At 41.0% G+C, this 19,279-nt stretch overlaps 1 protein-coding gene across 1 annotated transcript; it reads left to right on the forward strand.

Annotated features, from left to right (window-relative positions):
- Window positions 1-1,654: 1,654 nt before the first annotated feature.
- LOC307237476 (GDP-L-fucose synthase-like) lies at window positions 1,655-18,199 on the forward strand (the record flags this gene model as incomplete). The annotated part of the gene is made up of 10 exons (XM_080010196.1): window positions 1,655-1,809; window positions 13,034-13,148; window positions 13,391-13,519; window positions 14,257-14,330; window positions 14,460-14,593; window positions 14,718-14,782; window positions 15,636-15,702; window positions 15,804-15,883; window positions 17,437-17,536; window positions 18,144-18,199. The coding sequence occupies 10 exons, from the start codon at window positions 1,655-1,657 to the stop codon at window positions 18,197-18,199; spliced, it is 975 nt and encodes a 324-aa protein (XP_079866322.1).
- Between the last annotated feature and the right edge of the window lie 1,080 nt (window positions 18,200-19,279).

Raw genomic sequence — 19,279 nt, forward strand, 5'->3', positions numbered from 1 at the left:
AAGCAATACATTTTGCAAAATAACTAAGACAGCAGCGGGTTGCGTAATGAAGGAGGAAAAAAAAACGACAATATTGGAAAAGAAGGGAGGGGATGAGACCTAATCCTCACCCCAACCGACTCACCTCTGACTGGATCACATCGACCGTCAATCATTCCGTCCACGCCCGACGCAAATCCCCCAACAAAGGTGGGGAAATTAACCCAAGTCCCTACATCAACACGGCACAGTCCAGCCTGCTCAACCACTTTTTAACTTGTCACCAGCTCAGCTCACGGTCCTTTCGTGGCTCGAAGTGCGAAAACGATCAGATGGAAAATGCACCGAAACACCAAAAACTTCAGATCTTGCTGCTGCATATTTCGATATTATTCTCCCATAATGTTGTCATGCATGGCAATGTGGTTGTTATCGGTTTTTAAATGACTTTCAGCCATCAGAAATCTCTCACATTGATCAGAATAAGAATTGGAATGACTTTATTCCTCCAGGTAGATTTGGATATACAAGGAATTTGTCATTGTCAGGGTTGGTGCATTCAGTTGGTGCGTTCAAAAAAGGTTAACAGCCTGAAAATAATAATAATAATAATAATAATAATAATAATAATAATAATAATAATAACCATAGTAATATAATAATAATATGATAACCATAGTAATAATAATAATAATAATAATAATGATAAAACAATAATAATAATGAATAGAATAAAATAGAATAAAAAGTAAATGATTAAAATAAAAATTGCCAAATATACACAAATATCTAAACGATACAAAAGAGAAATAGCCAGACCTACAAAAATTTGACTTCTTTATTCTTCATGTATCTTCCATGCATGAAGATACGTGAAGAATAAAGGGAGTGATTCTGCAAGGTGAACTGCAGTCACAAGAAATACACTTACATTTGTGATTTACAATCTTCAGCCCACATTTAACTGAAATAAGACCATTCACCTTTAATGGAAAATTGAAAAATACACTATTTATTATTTTGACTATCGAAGAAACTATTTTGAATTAGTCTGAACTGACATATGGCTGCAAAACCAGCCTGCTGAACTCTGGGTTGGGCACTGCATTACAGATTATCGGAATAAAACAACAATCTAATGGTGTGTTCTGCGGTATGCCAAGAAGCCTTGAAACAATCCAAATGGAAAAAAAGCCCTATCCATAACACCGCAGGGTTCAGAGCATCGAATACACACGAGGATTGTGGCAAACACTAAACAATAAAAAAGTGGCCCAATCAGCTCGTCGCAGTTATCTCGCAGCAATTTTTGTGGGTGGCAGGCGTCCACCTCGACACAAGGCCCGGCGTGGAACAGGTTGGTCGGGGCACCGCTGCTGTAAAAACAAGTCGGCGCTACAGTCGGATGCTGTGCTCATTCCACACACATCATCGTCAGGACACCCGAGGTCAGCCGACAAACCGGGCTCAAACTTAAACAAAATCTACGTCTGTTGTTTTTTTTTGTTTTGTTTTGTTTTTTTTAAATCAAATTCCATGCAGAACTTTGGAGAAATTTTGCCTGTTAGTCTGTTATCTAGTTTAGCCCCAACAAAAAGCACAGTCGCTTTTTTTTCGGGGTGTTCCGGGTTTGGTGACGCTCATCTTTTCTCCCTGCAGATCACCGGATCTGAAGATGAGCTTGCAGAACGGTTCGATGCCGACGCGGGTCCTCGTGACCGGGGGGTCGGGGATGATCGGCAAAGCCATCGAACACGTCGTATCGGAAGAAGGAGGGAAGTTGGAGGGAGAGGAGTGGGTCTTTCTGTCTTCCAAAGATGCCAACCTTGTGTAAGTTAATTTTATTATGACACCCATTGAGACTGTGGAAAATCCTCACAAGATTTAGGATCTTTAAGGCTCTCCTTTCAAAACGCACCATGTTTTACTGTTAGTGAAATGGTTTATATTATATTCTCAAAAAAAAAAAAAGGAAATTCAACACACAAAACAAGAAACTGTTATTACTGCAAGATTATTATAGTATATAGCAAATCTTTTTCCACGCGTCGTTTGATTTGGAAAAATGAGATTCAGTAACTTTGGCAGAGTTCTTAAGACCAAAGAATGCCGTTCCGTTCACCGTCCTTACACGGGGAATTAAAAAAAAATAAACCACAAACCCGAGCTTCTGATTTGGTGGAGAAAGAATGGAAACCTTATCCGGCATCAATCAGCGTCACAAAGTTGCTTGAGCGCATCCACCCTGCTGTGCACGGTGCATACCTCACCTGTCACCACCCAAGCGCCACCTGACCTGCCCCCCCGCCACCTCGCCTCCATCTTACTCAAGCCCTTTGACAAAGGGTGTCCGAGGGGCTCAAAGAGAGATAAAAACGATAGTTTCGGAGGGAATTTTTATGCAAGTAAATAACAGAATAACGAGCCAACAAAAGACATTTTTAAACCTAATCGATCTTCACAAAGTAAAGTTATCCTCTCAACTGAGAAAAACAAATGTGTTACGTCACATCCAACCCTGTAGTGGCCGCACAACGTGTATCTATGATTTTATTTTAAAACGTCATTAATGCAATAAACTCCTGACCCACTCCCTCCCACGCCATCAATCCGCGCTATTCCCTGAAGTTGTGATTCTCAAAGTGGGGTCCGGGGACCCCCAGGTGTCCATGCCACGACTTTCAATTCATTTTTTTCTGTCCTCTGAAGCATCTTTTCATTTTTAGAAATATAATAAATATAATACATTTATGCACTATATATACGTATATAATTATCTCCTTATAGGCAAACAAATCCCGCCATGTCTACCTCCTCGCCACCGTGCACTTCTCTAGTATAACAGGTTTCTCCTGATTTGTGTTTGATATTCTGTGTCACTACAATGTTACTTGTTAATTGAATACATTATTTTTATATTCTCATATTCCTTAAATGTTTTTTTCCGCACGTAGAATTCAGGGTTTTGCTGCTTTCGGTGGTGGACAGGCGGGTCAGCCTGGGCACTCTGCCGGTCTGTGGCTACACAGCGGTTTCGAGATGCTCTGACCCAGTCGTCCAGCATCACAATGTGCTCCTTGTCAAAGTGGCTCAGATCCTTACGCTGCTTCCACACATCAACTTCAACAACTGACTCTTGACTTGCTGCCTAATATAATAATAATATATAACAGTATATATATATAATAATATATAACAGTTTATATATAATAATAATATATCCCACCCCTTGACAGGTGCTACTGGAACTAGGTGATTAATGTTATTCACTTCACCTGTCAGTGGTTTCAATGTTGTGGCTGATCGGTGTGTGTATATATATATATATATATATATATATATATACACACACACACACACACACACACACACACACACACACACACACACACACACACACAATTCATTGGGTTTATGTATTTTTTCTTTTGTTTCTTGTTTACATGCAGACTATTGACTGGGAAAACAGGCATGTTGGCAATTCCAATGCGGAAGATTGCAATAATCCCATATGTTCAGACAAGGTCATGGAAATATATACATATTAAATGTATATATTTTCATTAACTTAAATTATTTTCCATGTATTTCTTTCACCTTCGCGATACAATGCGGAACTCATTAAGCATCGGTTTTCGTGTCGGACTGCTGAACTCATTTTATTGACTTGAGTTTGTACAAGTCACTCATTAAAGAGAGTCACTGGAGTCACCCAGAGCTTGAATCCCCCACTGGCACCAGCGCCCAAAGAGCATTTAGATGAGTTTTAATTTGAATTAAAATTTAATAACAATTTTTTTCATACCAGGGCAACACAATGCGCTTTACAAAGAAATACAATCAAAGAAAGGACATTGTTGTCATCTGGTCATTTCAAAAGAATGCCCCTGAAACAGCAGTTTCAACAGCAGCAGCAACAACAACAGAAACAACAACAGCGGCAGCAACAACAACAACAACAAAAACAACTACAGCAGGTGCAATAACAACAGCAACAACATCAGCAACAACAGAAACAACAATGTCAGCAACAACAACAACAGCAGCAGCAACAACAACACCAGCAGCAACAACAGAAACAACAACAACAGCAGCAACAACAATAGCAGCAACAACAGCAATAACAACATAAACAGCAGCAACAACAGAAACAACAGCAACAACACCAGCAGAAACAACAACAAAAACAACAAAAACTACAACAAAAACAACTACAGCAGCAGCAACAACACCAGCAACAAGTACAGCAGCAGCAACAATTGCTGAAACAACAATAGCAGCAGCAGCAGAAACAACAACAAGAACAACAGCAACAAAATCAACTACAAAAGCAGTAGCAACAACAGCAGAAACAGCAGCAGAAACACAAAAGCAGCAGCAACAGAAACAACAACAGAAACAGCAGAAACAACAGCAACAACAGAAACAGCAGCAACAGCAGCAACAACAGAAACAGCAACAGAAACAGCAACAACAGAAACAACCTAAACAGGAGAAACAACTACAGCAGCAACAACAAAAACAACAGAAACAGCAGTAAAAACAACAACAGCAGCAGCAGCAGCAACAACAACAACAGAAACAACAACAGCAGCAACAACAACAACAGCGGCAGCAACAACAACAGCAGCAGCAGTAACAATAGCAGCAACAACAGCAGCAGCACCAGAAACAACACCAACAGCAGCAGCAACAGAAACAGTAACAACAACAGTAGCAGCAGAAACAACAGCAGCAGAAACAACAACAACAACAATAACAACAACAGCAACAATAGCAGCAACAACAGAAACAGCAAAAAAACAGAAACAACAGCAACAACCGAAACAGCAGCAACAGCAACCACAGCTACAACAACAGAAACAACAACAGAAACAGCAGCAAAAAACAGCAGCAGCAACAACTGAAACAACAGAAACAGAACCAACAGAAACAGTAGCAAAAACAGCAGCAGCAACAACTGAAACAACAACAGAAACAACAGCAACAATAGAAACAGCAGCAATAACAGAAACAACAACAGAAACAGCAGGAGAAAATGTCTGTGGAATCATAAAAAATCAAAGACATTAAAGAAAGAACATCCCTGTCAGCCGTCAGCTGGTCATTTCAGAAGAATGCTCCTCAAACAACAGCAACAACAACAAAAACAACAACAAAGAAAATACTACAACAGCAGTAGCAACAACAGCAGCAACAACAACAAATTCAAACTTAAAGTTTCACATTTATTTTAGTGTTTCACTTTTCAGTAAGCTAACGTACACAATCCATTACCTCTCTAGTGTACAAAACAAAACAATTATTCCTCTTTGTTAAACTAGTTGCAAATTGTTATACTTTATATCAACTGCTACCTTATTCAATGTTAAATCAAGATTACTTCGAGAAAAAATTAAAATAATGATAATAATGCTGTTTGATTATACTTAAACAATCACCAGCCTTGCGGAAAAAGTAACTGGTAAGGATTTGAAACACACAAACACTATTGTATATCACACCAAAACTGACAACTCACTCCTTATCTATACTATTTACTTATTTATCATATCCTTTAATTTAGAATTACCAATTTACTAATGCTTCATGCCATTGGGCCAATTTGTTACTGCTGTAACACTGCAGACTAACCCACTGTGGGATAGATAAAGGTTTATCTTATCTCAACCAGCAGTTCACTTTGACACAGGAAGACAAAAAGGAAAAAATTTAAAATAAAAATAAAGAAAACTAAAACTATATAAATCAAAAACGAATGAATTTCTGCTGCTACTATGCATCATATCTGCTCTCCACGGTGTCTTAAAAATATATTTTGGAAGCAATTTTTCCCAATTTATATTGATCAATTTAGTTTAATCAGTTTGTAATGCTTTGCGATAAAATCAATTGACAAAGCAGAAACTATAGTTCTGAAAACAAAAACTCTCCATACTCCTCACCTGACCAAAGTTGCATGAACCAACAGACACTTTATTCCAGCAACTTGATATCTGCTACAACTCACCACACCACTATGATCAATATCACAATCATCTCTCTGACCACAATCCAACAGTTCAAACCGTTCAATATCTATTCATACTACTTCAGCATAGACTACTCTTGTCAACTGGCACTTAAATTCAATTCGATTTTCATTTAGTCTGCTAAACACCACCAGTTTCAACAGCAGTTTCAACAGCAGCAGCAACAACAACAGAAACAACAACAGCGGCAGCAACAACAACAACAACAACAAAAACAACTACAGCAGGTGCAATAACAACAGCAACAACATCAGCAACAACAGAAACAACAATGTCAGCAACAACAACAACACCAGCAGCAACAACAACACCAGCAGCAACAACAGAAACAACAACAACAGCAGCAACAACAATAGCAGCAACAACAGCAATAACAACATAAACAGCAGCAACAACAGAAACAACAGCAACAACACCAGCAGAAACAACAACAAAAACAACAAAAACTACAACAAAAACAACTACAGCAGCAGCAACAACACCAGCAACAAGTACAGCAGCAGCAACAATTGCTGAAACAACAATAGCAGCAGCAGCAGAAACAACAACAAGAACAACAGCAACAAAATCAACTACAACAGCAGTAGCAACAACAGCAGAAACAGCAGCAGAAACACAAAAGCAGCAGCAACAGAAACAACAACAGAAACAGCAGAAACAACAGCAACAACAGAAACAGCAGCAACAGCAGCAACAACAGAAACAGCAACAGAAACAGCAACAACAGAAACAACCTAAACAGGAGAAACAACTACAGCAGCAACAACAAAAACAACAGAAACAGCAGTAAAAACAACAACAGCAGCAGCAGCAGCAACAACAACAACAGAAACAACAACAGCAGCAACAACAACAACAGCGGCAGCAACAACAACAGCAGCAGCAGTAACAATAGCAGCAACAACAGCAGCAGCACCAGAAACAACACCAACAGCAGCAGCAACAGAAACAGTAACAACAACAGTAGCAGCAGAAACAACAGCAGCAGAAACAACAACAACAACAATAACAACAACAGCAACAATAGCAGCAACAACAGAAACAGCAAAAAAACAGAAACAACAGCAACAACCGAAACAGCAGCAACAGCAACCACAGCTACAACAACAGAAACAACAACAGAAACAGCAGCAAAAAACAGCAGCAGCAACAACTGAAACAACAGAAACAGAACCAACAGAAACAGTAGCAAAAACAGCAGCAGCAACAACTGAAACAACAACAGAAACAACAGCAACAATAGAAACAGCAGCAATAACAGAAACAACAACAGAAACAGCAGGAGAAAATGTCTGTGGAATCATAAAAAATCAAAGACATTAAAGAAAGAACATCCCTGTCAGCCGTCAGCTGGTCATTTCAGAAGAATGCTCCTCAAACAACAGCAACAACAACAAAAACAACAACAAAGAAAATACTACAACAGCAGTAGCAACAACAGCAGCAACAACAACAAATTCAAACTTAAAGTTTCACATTTATTTTAGTGTTTCACTTTTCAGTAAGCTAACGTACACAATCCATTACCTCTCTAGTGTACAAAACAAAACAATCATTCCTCTTTGTTAAACTAGTTGCAAATTTTTATACTTTATATCAACTGCTACCTTATTCAATGTTAAATCGAGATTACTTCGAGAAAAAATTAAAATAATGATAATAATGCTGTTTGATTATACTTAAACAATCACCAGCCTTGCGGAAAAAGTAACTGGTAAGGATTTGAAACACACAAACACTATTGTATATCACACCAAAACTGACAACTCACTCCTTATCTATACTATTTACTTATTTATCATATCCTTTAATTTAGAATTACCAATTTACTAATGCTTCATGCCATTGGGCCAATTTGTTACTGCTGTAACACTGCAGACTAACCCACTGTGGGATAGATAAAGGTTTATCTTATCTCAACCAGCAGTTCACTTTGACACAGGAAGACAAAAAGGAAAAAAATTAAAATAAAAATAAAGAAAACTAAAACTATATAAATCAAAAACGAATGAATTTCTGCTGCTACTATGCATCATATCTGCTCTCCACGGTGTCTTAAAAATATATTTTGGAAGCAATTTTTCCCAATTTATATTGATCAATTTAGTTTAATGAGTTTGTAATGCTTTGCGATAAAATCAATTGACAAAGCAGAAACTATAGTTCTGAAAACAAAAACTCTCCATACTCCTCACCTGACCAAAGTTGCATGAACCAACAGACACTTTATTCCAGCAACTTGATATCTGCTACAACTCACCACACCACTATGATCAATATCACAATCATCTCTCTGACCACAATCCAACAGTTCAAACCGTTCAATATCTATTCATACTACTTCAGCATAGACTACTCTTGTCAACTGGCATTTAAATTCAATTCGATTTTCATTTAGTCTGCTAAACACCACCAGTTAACCATAATCACACAGTACACCATTTGACTATTGGTTAAATCATTCAGTGCTGCAGCTTCCTCTGCTGAACCAATATTTTACGAAAATGACTTTTACAACTCAATTTTCTTCAAGTTCCATCCTAAACAAAGAATCCCAAATGCATCATGTGCAAACTTGAACTTGAACATCAGCTTCCATAATCCTTTCAGTCTATCAACTAACTTTACAGCTCTCTCTCTGTAGCAGGGGTCGGGAACCTATGGCTCGCGAGCCAATTATGGCTCTTTCGATGACTGTATATGGCTCGCAGACAATTTTGAGCTAAAATTCGCCATCACAATTAACAAGTAATAAATAATTATTCTGTGTCATTTTAAAGTAAAACAGGTAAGAGAAATTACAATTTTCAAAATAAAACTCAAAATAGAAATGTGGCAGACAAAGGGGCGTAGTCAAGCACCGGCTGCAGACCACAGAAAGACTCCGGGGGCCTTTTACCCGGGGCCCTGCCCCTCCCGGGTCTCTGCCCACAGGTGAGGGTTTAGGGAGCGAGACGGAGTCTTTCTGGCGGTGGTGCGCCCACATGGCCAGAGTTTTATTGTTCATTTCAATATGCGGCACGCAGGCCACAATTATATATATCACTGAGGATTATTATAATAATTGTGGATAATAATGATCCTCTTGGGCGCAGGAGGAACGGCGTTCCACTGCCGGGCCGCTTACGAGCTTGTGCACCGATCCCCTCTGCAAGACAGACAAACATTAAGAAAAGTCCCTGCCTCCAGTCGGAGCAATAAGCTGAGCACAAGTGGACAGAAATGGAAAAAACTTCAATATGTATGTGACAAATAATCTCTTGAACTTGAACCTGAACCTGAAGACCCGCTGATTCTTAAAACTGCAGTGTTGCCGTGTAGACCATGTTTGGCTCTACATACGCATGTGAGCAGTCTTTCTCGCATCTGAGAAACATGAAGAGCAACCCACGCTCACGTTGAGCTGATGGAAGCCTCAACGCAGCATGAAGGTCAACCTCACTACGTATGAACCAGACTAGAAGGCCGTCAGCAAAACCAGGCGGAACCACAAGTCACATTAATGGTAAAAAGTATTTAATTTATTATTGGTTAGCTACAGTATAACAACAATATTATTAAGAAGAATAAAGAGAAATTTATAATATATAGCGCTTTTTTAAGTACTCAGAGATGTGTTATACATTAAAAATGTATGCCTTACTTAAAAAAATGCATGCATTAAGTTGCATTTCATTTTATTAAATATTATATGGCTCACAAGGAAATAAATTTAGAAATATTTGGCTTTTATGGCTCTCCCAGCCAAAAAGGTTCCCGACCCCTGCTTTACAGCAATCCTACCAGATATTTAGCTTATACCGCTACTTTTACACCAAGGACTCATGTGTGAAACTAGTTTGACATGTTATGTAAAACCCACATACCACCCCCATCTCGCGCTCATACATTCGCAAATTTTTTCGAGATTTTTATCGGCCAGGTAACACACCCCAAGACACACACAGAACCTTTCCAACTCATCTCAACCACACCTGCTCCAGAGTATCGACCAGGCGTTCAGACGCCCCAGACACCGATTAGATCACACAGTATTCATGTGAAAGTGTATTACTGTAAATAGTCACACAATGGGCACTTGAACTCTGTCCTCTCCCTAACTATTCAAAACGTACTAAAACTAGTTAGAAAGTAAGTCGCATAGCTGGACTCTCAGTACTAAAATATATATATATATATATATATATAGAGTATATATATACACAGTGTATATATATAGCCGCCAAGCTGCCTCAAAGCAGCGCTGATTGGTCAGACCCGAGGCAGGGAGATTTCTTAAATGTGGATCAGGACAGTGGACGCCACGTTTCTGCGACTCTACGCTCAGAGACACCTTAGAGACATCCCCTCTGCCGGGGTTGTTGTACGCCTCTTGGACCAGAGGTCATGTTGGTCCTGGTTGGATCAGGCTACGTCTGCAGCAAACCCTCTCAGTCATGAACACCAGCAAGGCAGAGCACAGATCCGGGCTGAATGGCCGACATGAGGATTTCCACTGCAAAAAGGCTCCCAGAGTTGAATAAGCTGATGGAGCAGGGAGGACAGCTCCACTGGTCCCACTGATATGCAGCAGATGTTGGTGTTGAGTTCTGAATATATTGAATAATAATAATAATAATAATAACTAAATTCACCGATTAGGGTTATAAAAATAAAAAGTACCGTAATTTCCGGACTATAAGTTGCTACTTTTTTCCCACACTTTGAACCTCGCGGCTTAAACGATGACGCGGCTAATTTGTGGATTTTTCCCGCTTTCACAAGCGTCATGCCGCCAAAAGACTGAGCAAAAAACGCATTATGTGACGGTGCTCAGTTTTTTGGCGGCATGAAGCTTTCATTAGACCAATGAAATTGCCGAACGGGTTAAGGTGAAACAATGTAACTGTTTAGTTTACTGTTTGGATTAAATCGAGCGCGCTCAAACTTCCCATCATTCTGATTACGGTCGTCATTTCGTCACCCTCATCATGGCAAAGACACAAAGAAATGCATATGATGCCGCTTTCAAGTTGAAGGCGATCGATCTGGCCGTTGGAAAAGGAAATAGAGCTGCGGCACGGGAGCTTGGCCTTAATGAGTCGATGATAAGACGTTGGAAACAGCAGCGTGAAGGAACTGACTCTGTGCAAAAAGACAACAAAAGCTTTCAGAGGGGAGGAAAGCAGATGGCCCCAACTAGAAACTGAGCTCGAAGACTGGGTCAACACACCGAGAGCAGAAGGCCGAGGTGTTTCAACTGTGCAGATCCGACTGAGAGCCAAAACAATCGCCACCGCAATGAAGTTTGAGGATTTTAGAGGTGGACCATCGTGGTGTCTCAGCTCTATGAGACGTAAAGGCCTGTCCATCAGGGTACGAGTCTGTGTCAGCAGCTCCCTCCCGACTACGAGGAAAAAGTTTCAAACTTCCGCAAATTCACCGATGCAAAGATAGCGGAGCAGTCCATCGGGCCCGCACGACATCATAAATATGGATGAGGTTCCTCTGACGTTTGACCCGCCTCTCACTCGGACTGTCAACAGGAAAGGCGAATCATCCGTCACGCTGAAAACAACTGGGCACGAAAAAACGCACCTCACCTGTGTTCTGAGCTGCACGGCATCGGGAGAAAAGCTTCCACCGATGGTGATTTTTAAACGCACGACGATGCCAAAAAAAAAAAAATTCCCGAGAGAAATTGTTGTGAAAGTCAACAAGAAAGGATGGATGACGGAAAGCCTAATGCATGAATGGCATACGGAGTGCTAAGGCAAGCGACCGGGAGGATTCTTTCACGGGAACAAGGCATTGCTCGTTTTGGACAGCATGAGGGCCCACATAACAGATTCTGTGAAAGAAGCCGTCAAGAGGACAAACTCAATTCCAGCTGTGATTCCCTGGGGGCACAACAAAGTGTTTGCAGCCACTCGACATCAGTGTAAATCGTGCATTCAAGGTGGCGCTCCGTGTTCTGTGGGAGGCTTGGATGACAAGCGGGGAGAAATCCTTCCCTAAAGCGGGCCGCGTGCGAAGAGCAACTTATGGTCAAGTCTGCCAGTGGGGCCTGACAGCGTGGCGCATTGTCAAAAAATCCACCATCATCAACGGGTTTGGCAAGGCTGGACTGCTGCGTGTTGAAGAGGGCGGCATGAGCTCAGCGGGGAATTTGCCTCCGGATGAAAGTGACGAGAGCGTCAGTGAAAAGGGTCCAACATCGGATGGAGCAATTCTGAGGCTCTTCAACTCCGACACCAAAGGAGGTGACTTCAGTGGTTTCAGTGCGCAGGAGGAGGAAGATAGTGGCCAATGACTTTCTTGGTAGGCTACTGTTTACCGCTAATTTTTTTATTTTTGTTACAAGCCGTGTTTCGTTAAAGCCTGTGTAAAGCTCATTTGTTTCAATGTACCGGTAGCCACCTGCGGCTTATAGACGTGCGGCTTATTTATGTTCGAAATAATTCTTTTTTTTTTAATTCAGTGGGTGCGGCTTATACTCAGGTGCGCTTAATAGTCTGGAAATTACGGTAGAGCTGGAGATATAACAATGTGTTGAGGCAAAATGTACAGGTTTAAAACTTGACTGTGAAGAGGAAACCACTGAAATCTAAAAATGACAACTATTTGCGGTGATAAGAAGAGGAAGTAAAGCCACCCTGAATAAAGAAAATATGGAATTGTCGCTGTTGGTAAAACAAATCAGCTACTCATGCACGACTGCTAAAACCAATCTCTGAGAAAGTAAATTTATATCATAAGGAATACTCGTTTTGTGCCCCTCACATGGTCTATCTGGCCCTCGAAACAAAACGTTTGCTCACCCCTGGCCTACACCGCCCATGTGCAGGACAATAAAGACATTCTAATGCTTTACCTCAAGTGAAAGAGATTCACACAGTTATTTTCAGGCTGTGGCCCGTTCCAGCGGCCACGGTGTATGGGAGCGGCGGAGGCGAGGATGTTGTCGAAAGGAAATTAAATGAATTGAATTGAGTTCGAGTCGGAAAGGGGCACTGATGGTGGGCAACTGTGATGTTTTCCAGGAGTCCCGAGGAGACCAGGGCCGTGTTCGAGAAACATCGCCCCACCCACGTCATCCACCTCGCTGCCAAAGTGGGAGGACTGTTTCTGCACATGCAAGAGAACCTGCAGTTCCTGGTGAACCGGCACCTTCACATTCCATCACACACACCGTCTGCACCAACACGCGGGAAGATAGACAGCAACATTCTAGATAGTCTAAATAAATAGTTTGGGCTTAAAACAAAGTAAATAAATCACATTTGGGCATAAAAGCACATACGTAAAACAAGCTAAAAACTGACTAGACATGAGTCGGATGGTTAATCAAGCCTCATCTCATCCCATCTCACCTCTTCTTATCTGACGCCTCCACGCAGAGGGACAACCTCAGGATCAACGACAACGTGCTGCACACGGCTCATGAGATGGGGGTCAGAAAGGTGGTGTCGTGCCTGTCCAGCTGCATCTTCCCCGACAAGACCACCTACCCCATCGACGAGACCATGGTGGGTGCCCCAGAAGACATGCGGGGGAAACTATGGACTCGCCGTTTCCCCGCTGATAAGACCTGGAAGATTAAGTGGCACCCCACCAAAAAAAAAAAAAAAGGTGGCTGAAGCTGAACGATGCACCGTATGCTGCATTGTTTTCTGACAGAAAGCTCATTCAGCTTTGATTTTAAAGGATTTGCTATTTTTCATCACAGGATTCATTAAGATGTTGGTTTGCTATTGAGAAACGTACCTGTGCTGCAGCTTCTCACCGCGCCTCAATGCAGTCCACCGGGGCAAACGTTAAAACCTTTCAAATAAGACTTTGAGTGTTTTAGAAACCGGGGACCTCACCTCCCAGTCACGCGCATCTTATTTCATTTCTTTGGACACGTATTGAACGACACTGATGTCATATTTAATTAGTACGCAGTGTAAAGTCGGCTGCAGCAGGAGGTTGCCAGTAGGAAGAGACGCAACTTCCCGTTTCTAGCCTCTCTGCTTCGCGCGGACGCACCCGAAAGAGCAGCTTTGCGGAACTGCGAAACAGTCAATGGAACCCTGCGAAAACCTCATAAAGTGCACACTTTGCGGCCATTTTTTGTTCCCTCGGGTATGAACGTATAAAGACTGTCCGGCTATAGTTTGAGTTTTTCCGTTTTCGAAAAGGAGCAATAAAATCAACAACATTGGCCCCGCCCTGATGGATCGACCGATTAAAAAGCTGTCCTCTTTACCCCCAACGCTCACAGGTACACAACGGCCCCCCGCACGACTCCAACTTTGGCTATTCATACGCCAAGAGGACGATCGATGTTCAGAACAGGTGTGTGTGAGCGGCAAACAATGCTCCTTGTCCCTAAACACAACACGACCCCAAAAAGGTCAGACCCCCTGCTGCTCTCCAAATCCAAAACGTGTGTGTGTGTGTGTGTGTGTGTGTGTGTGTGTGCAGGGCGTACTCCCAGCAGTACGGACACTGCTACACGTCCGTCGTCCCCACCAACGTGTTCGGACCCCACGACAACTTCAACATCGAGAAGGCGCACGTGATGTCGGCGCTGATCCACAAAACATACAAAGCCAAAGGCAACTCAGATCGCACACACACACACACACACACACACACACACACACACACAATTAATACATTTTAACATTAAAAAAAAAATCAATGCTTGTAATAAAAAGCTAATGTGTTATCTTCTTGTAGAGGAAGGAACTCCGGTGACGGTGTGCGGCACGGGGAATCCCAGAAGGCTTTTCACCTACTCCCTGGTACTGACCTGGCTGAGCACTTCAACCAAAATGACGATGAACGTGTTTATGTGGGAGTGACTAAGAGGATTGGTGTGAAATAGATTAAAGAAACAAAAACATATTTGACTAAATCTATTTAAAACTAAATCTATTAAATAAAAACCTGTGGCTGCACCTGATCTATCAGTGGCGAAAAGATGAAGGAAATAGATATAAAATAGATTTTTCTTTTTTTTATGAATTAATAGTCGGAAATGGGCCAGACGTGTGTTTGATGAGGCTTAATGAGCTAAACTTGAAAATTTGATATAAATGGAACAATCAGAAAATTGAACCTGAAATTGCGGGTCTTGAGACGTCACTAGGGTGAAAATTAGGAAAAATTCGGAAATATGGAAAATAATTGAACAGAGTCAAGATTGCGCGGCGCATTAAAGTCCCGGCTTAATGAGATCTTAATGTGAGCTTTAAATGACCTAAAATCTAACAAACCAAAAGAAAAACAACAGTAAAAACGAATCCAGGTGATTTGAGGGGACATGAGTTTATTCTCTGTTGCAAATTTTAAGTGAATCAAAAATCTTCTTTTGTCCAAAAATATAGTCAATTGCAATTGCCACAGTGAGATGATGCCACTTAATGTGGCTTTAATTTGAATGTAGGTTAATTTACAGCCTATATCAATTAATAAAAAAAACTATTAAGAGTTTTAAGAGTTTATTTTTCATCCCATCAGTGGTTGTATCCATAGTTTCCTGCAAGCCGGTTAAATTTCTACGATTTCTATCAACGTTAAGGTGTTTTAACCTTGTTAACCTTGTTATTACTGTGTGTGTGTGTGTGTGTGTGTGTGTGTGTGTGTGTTTTCCAGGACCTGGGTCGTCTCATCCTCTGGGTCCTCAGGGAATACGTCGAGCTGGAGCCCATCATCCTCTCCGGTGAGTGTCTTTGGGGAGGCCTTCCCTCAAATCATTGTTTGGTGGTTTTGAATGAGTGAGGACGGAGTGAGTGGGTCGTTTTTTCTTTGTCGCCGTCTCAGTTGGCGAGGAGGACGAGGTCTCCCTGAGAGACGTCCAGGACATGATCTCCGAGGCGATGGACTTCAAAGGGGAAATCCTCGTATCCTTTGGGATGCCACCTTCCTGAACGCTGCTGTAGGCGTGGCAGAAGCAGAGCCTCGGCTGGGTTTAGGTTCCTTAAATGGAATGTCAATTTACTTTATTAATTTTAAAATACAAAAAAACCCATTATATATATATATATATATATATATATATATATATATATATATATATATATATATTTACTGTATATATAGGGGAAAGACATAAGAACAGGACATTGAAATAAGACTAGATCATATAAATATATAAATATATGATAAACAAAACAAAACAAATAAATTACAATTAAAACCTTTTTGGGCCACAAAATATATTTTATTCAGTTGGTAAAGTTGCCCTTATATTATTACCCTTTTAAAAATGAATATTTATTTGGGATTTTTCTGTTTTAACTGTGCTATTATCTGTATGCTTTGTCTTTAAACTGACATCTTAACAGTCTTCTAGAAATATAGCCTATAATTATTATTATTATTATTATTATTGTTATGATATTATTATTGAAATTGTTCAGCAGCCCCTTATTCGAAAAGATTATCAGAATTTTGAAGCCTAAAACTATCTGGAACACCAACTTCAGCACAAAACACCAACACGGTTGATGTCTTGTTTGAACCGCTCTGGCACAAAGACCTCGTGGTTGAAGTTTCATCCAAATCGTTCCACATACGGAGCAGATATTAATGAAAAACCAAACAAAGTTTGAGCGTTATTACGGGGACGAGCCAGTACATCTGACGACGAAATATGTCACACCCGGCCCAAACTATCTGGAAGACATACTTCTGCATAAGCTGCGAACACGGTGGAGGTGTCGTGTAAACCGCCATGTCACAAGTATCTCGTGGTTTGAATTTCCATCCAAATCGATCCACATACGGAGCAGATGTTAGTGAAAAACTGAACTTTGACCCAAAATATTCAGTTGGCCTTGGTTAACTGACACGTCACGTTCTAAAATGAAGGAGGTGAGATTTACAGTAAGACGCTTTATGATGTCATCATATTTACTAAATATTCTACTATACTAAATGATCTACTATAAATGTATATATTCTGATTGAGAATGTCCAGTTGGACCGTGTCCAGTGTGCGGCGTGGACTCGGTCACTCTGTACTTGTTTGACGTTACCAAACTATCGATTGACGCGTTTATTTAGTTACCTTCTTACCTGGTAGATGTCAGTAGATCTGTTGGATTGATATTTTAATTCCGTGGTCAACATAAATTTGCCGGATTAATGAAAAATAGAATGAATTTCAGTCCTTCAAAATTCATCCCCGCGTCCACTCGAAACCGCGAGGTCGCATGGCGGTTGCCCCGCGAGACGAGCGACCGGGAGACGACAGACCGGGTGGAGCCCGTGCTGCGTTCAAGTACTCGTAAAATCATGCTGCGCTTCAGAGAACATGTCGGAAACTGGAAAAGGCATCCAACACGACCCAACTGGACCCCGTGTATTGCTGCCTGCAGCTATATTTATTGTTATTATTATTATTGTTAACCTGACCAGTGCTGAGCTGGTGACCCTTGACCCCGTCCATCAGTTTGACACCAGTAAGTCCGACGGCCAGCTCAAGAAGACTATCACCAACGCCAAACTGAAACGCTACAGGCCCGACTTCACCTTCACACCCCTGAAGGAAGGTCAGATCATGAGCAATATGATATATACTGTACTGTATACTGTATATACAGTATATACACACATACACAATGTAATTTCAGTTTTGGAGGGGTTTTTTTTCTTTCAAATTGGACATTTACATTCATCATTAAATGCGACAGTGAATGGGTCAATTGGGGATTTGATAAACATGCCCGCATTCATCCCCTCGTCTTCCACTGTAGTTTGTGTGTAGCGTCACTAGATGGCGCCACAAGCGACACGAGGGACATGAAACCAGGAGAAGTGTTTTCTGCAGCAACGGTCATTGTTAACAGCGCAAGCAGTGATTATTCAGAAATAACTGGGCACTGATTGCCGCAATTGGCCAATCAGGGTGGAGTATTCCACAGAGCCGCGTAACAAAAGTAGGATCACACACACACACACAGAGTTATGAACAAATACCTCATTGAGATTTGACCATCTGTATGTTATGAATAACACCATGAATGAACGTGATAAGAGGCGCAGGCGGCTTCGAGCTCCTCACTGAGTCAAACCTTTCCCATCGTAGAAATGAAAAGAGACATTTAGTTAATTAAACCTCATTGAATTTGATTTGGCTTCTCTTTGTCCTTCCGACAGCAATCAAAATGACCTGCGACTGGTTTGTGGAAAACTACGACACAGCGCGCACATAGAGAGACAGAGAGAGACAGAGAACTACGCTTTAATGAATGAATTATATCAATTTTATGAACAATTTTGGAAGTTGGTGACTTTGAGTCCTTAGGACGTATGACAAAAAACCTGACAGTGAAATTTGTTTGACTTGTTTTCGCTCATTTGTCTGTTCATGAAGCAGTTTGTTGAATAAAAAGTGTTTTAAAAAGTGACAAATATTTCAGCCCCTTGTTATTGTTCGGGGAAAAAGTCTCCGAAGCCGAAAAATATCTGGAACACCGACTTCGGCAGAACACCCGGACACAGTCTTGTGTGAACCGCGCTGTCACAAAGACCTCGTGGATGAAGTTTCATCCAAATCGATCCACATATGGAGCAGATATTAGCGAAAAACCAAACTTTGACCCGAAATATTCAGTTGGTCTTGGTTAACTAGACGTGTCAGTTAACCACACGTCTCGTTCTAAAATGGAGATGAGATTTACAGTAAGACCCTTTATGATGTCATCATACTATTTACTATAAATGTACATAATCTGATTGAGAATGTCCAGTTGGACCGTGTCCAGTGTGCGGCGTGGACTCGGTCACTCTGTACTTGTTTGACGTTACCAAACTTTCGATTGACGCGTTTATTTATGTACCTTCTTACCTGGTAGATGTCAGTAGATCTGTGGTCAACATTACTTGGCGGGAATAATGAAAAGAATAAAAAAATATATTCATTAAAATATCTTCCCTCGAAAACACTGACGTGTGCAGCTGAGTGATGCGTTCAAGATCCAGCGAGGCATTGGAAAAATAGAAGCCGTGCAATGGTAATCACTCACAGAAATACCACAACATTTTTGGTATCTAATGGAAACGTAACTTGCTGAAAATGTAATGCAAGGACCAAACTCAACTAATAAATGACGTGGGGGGGTGGCATGCTGCGTTCAAGTAAACTCTGAAATCGTGCTGCATTTCGGAGAACCCGGAACCCGAAACTGTAAGGCGCACCCAACACGACTAAACTGGACCCCATATATTGCTGCCTGAAGCTATTATTATTATTATTATTATTATTATTATTATTATTTCTGGATCTAAAATGA

This window comes from Zeus faber (assembly GCF_960531495.2).
Source record: "Zeus faber genome assembly, chromosome: 11".
NCBI classification, from domain to species: Eukaryota; Metazoa; Chordata; class Actinopteri; order Zeiformes; family Zeidae; genus Zeus; species Zeus faber.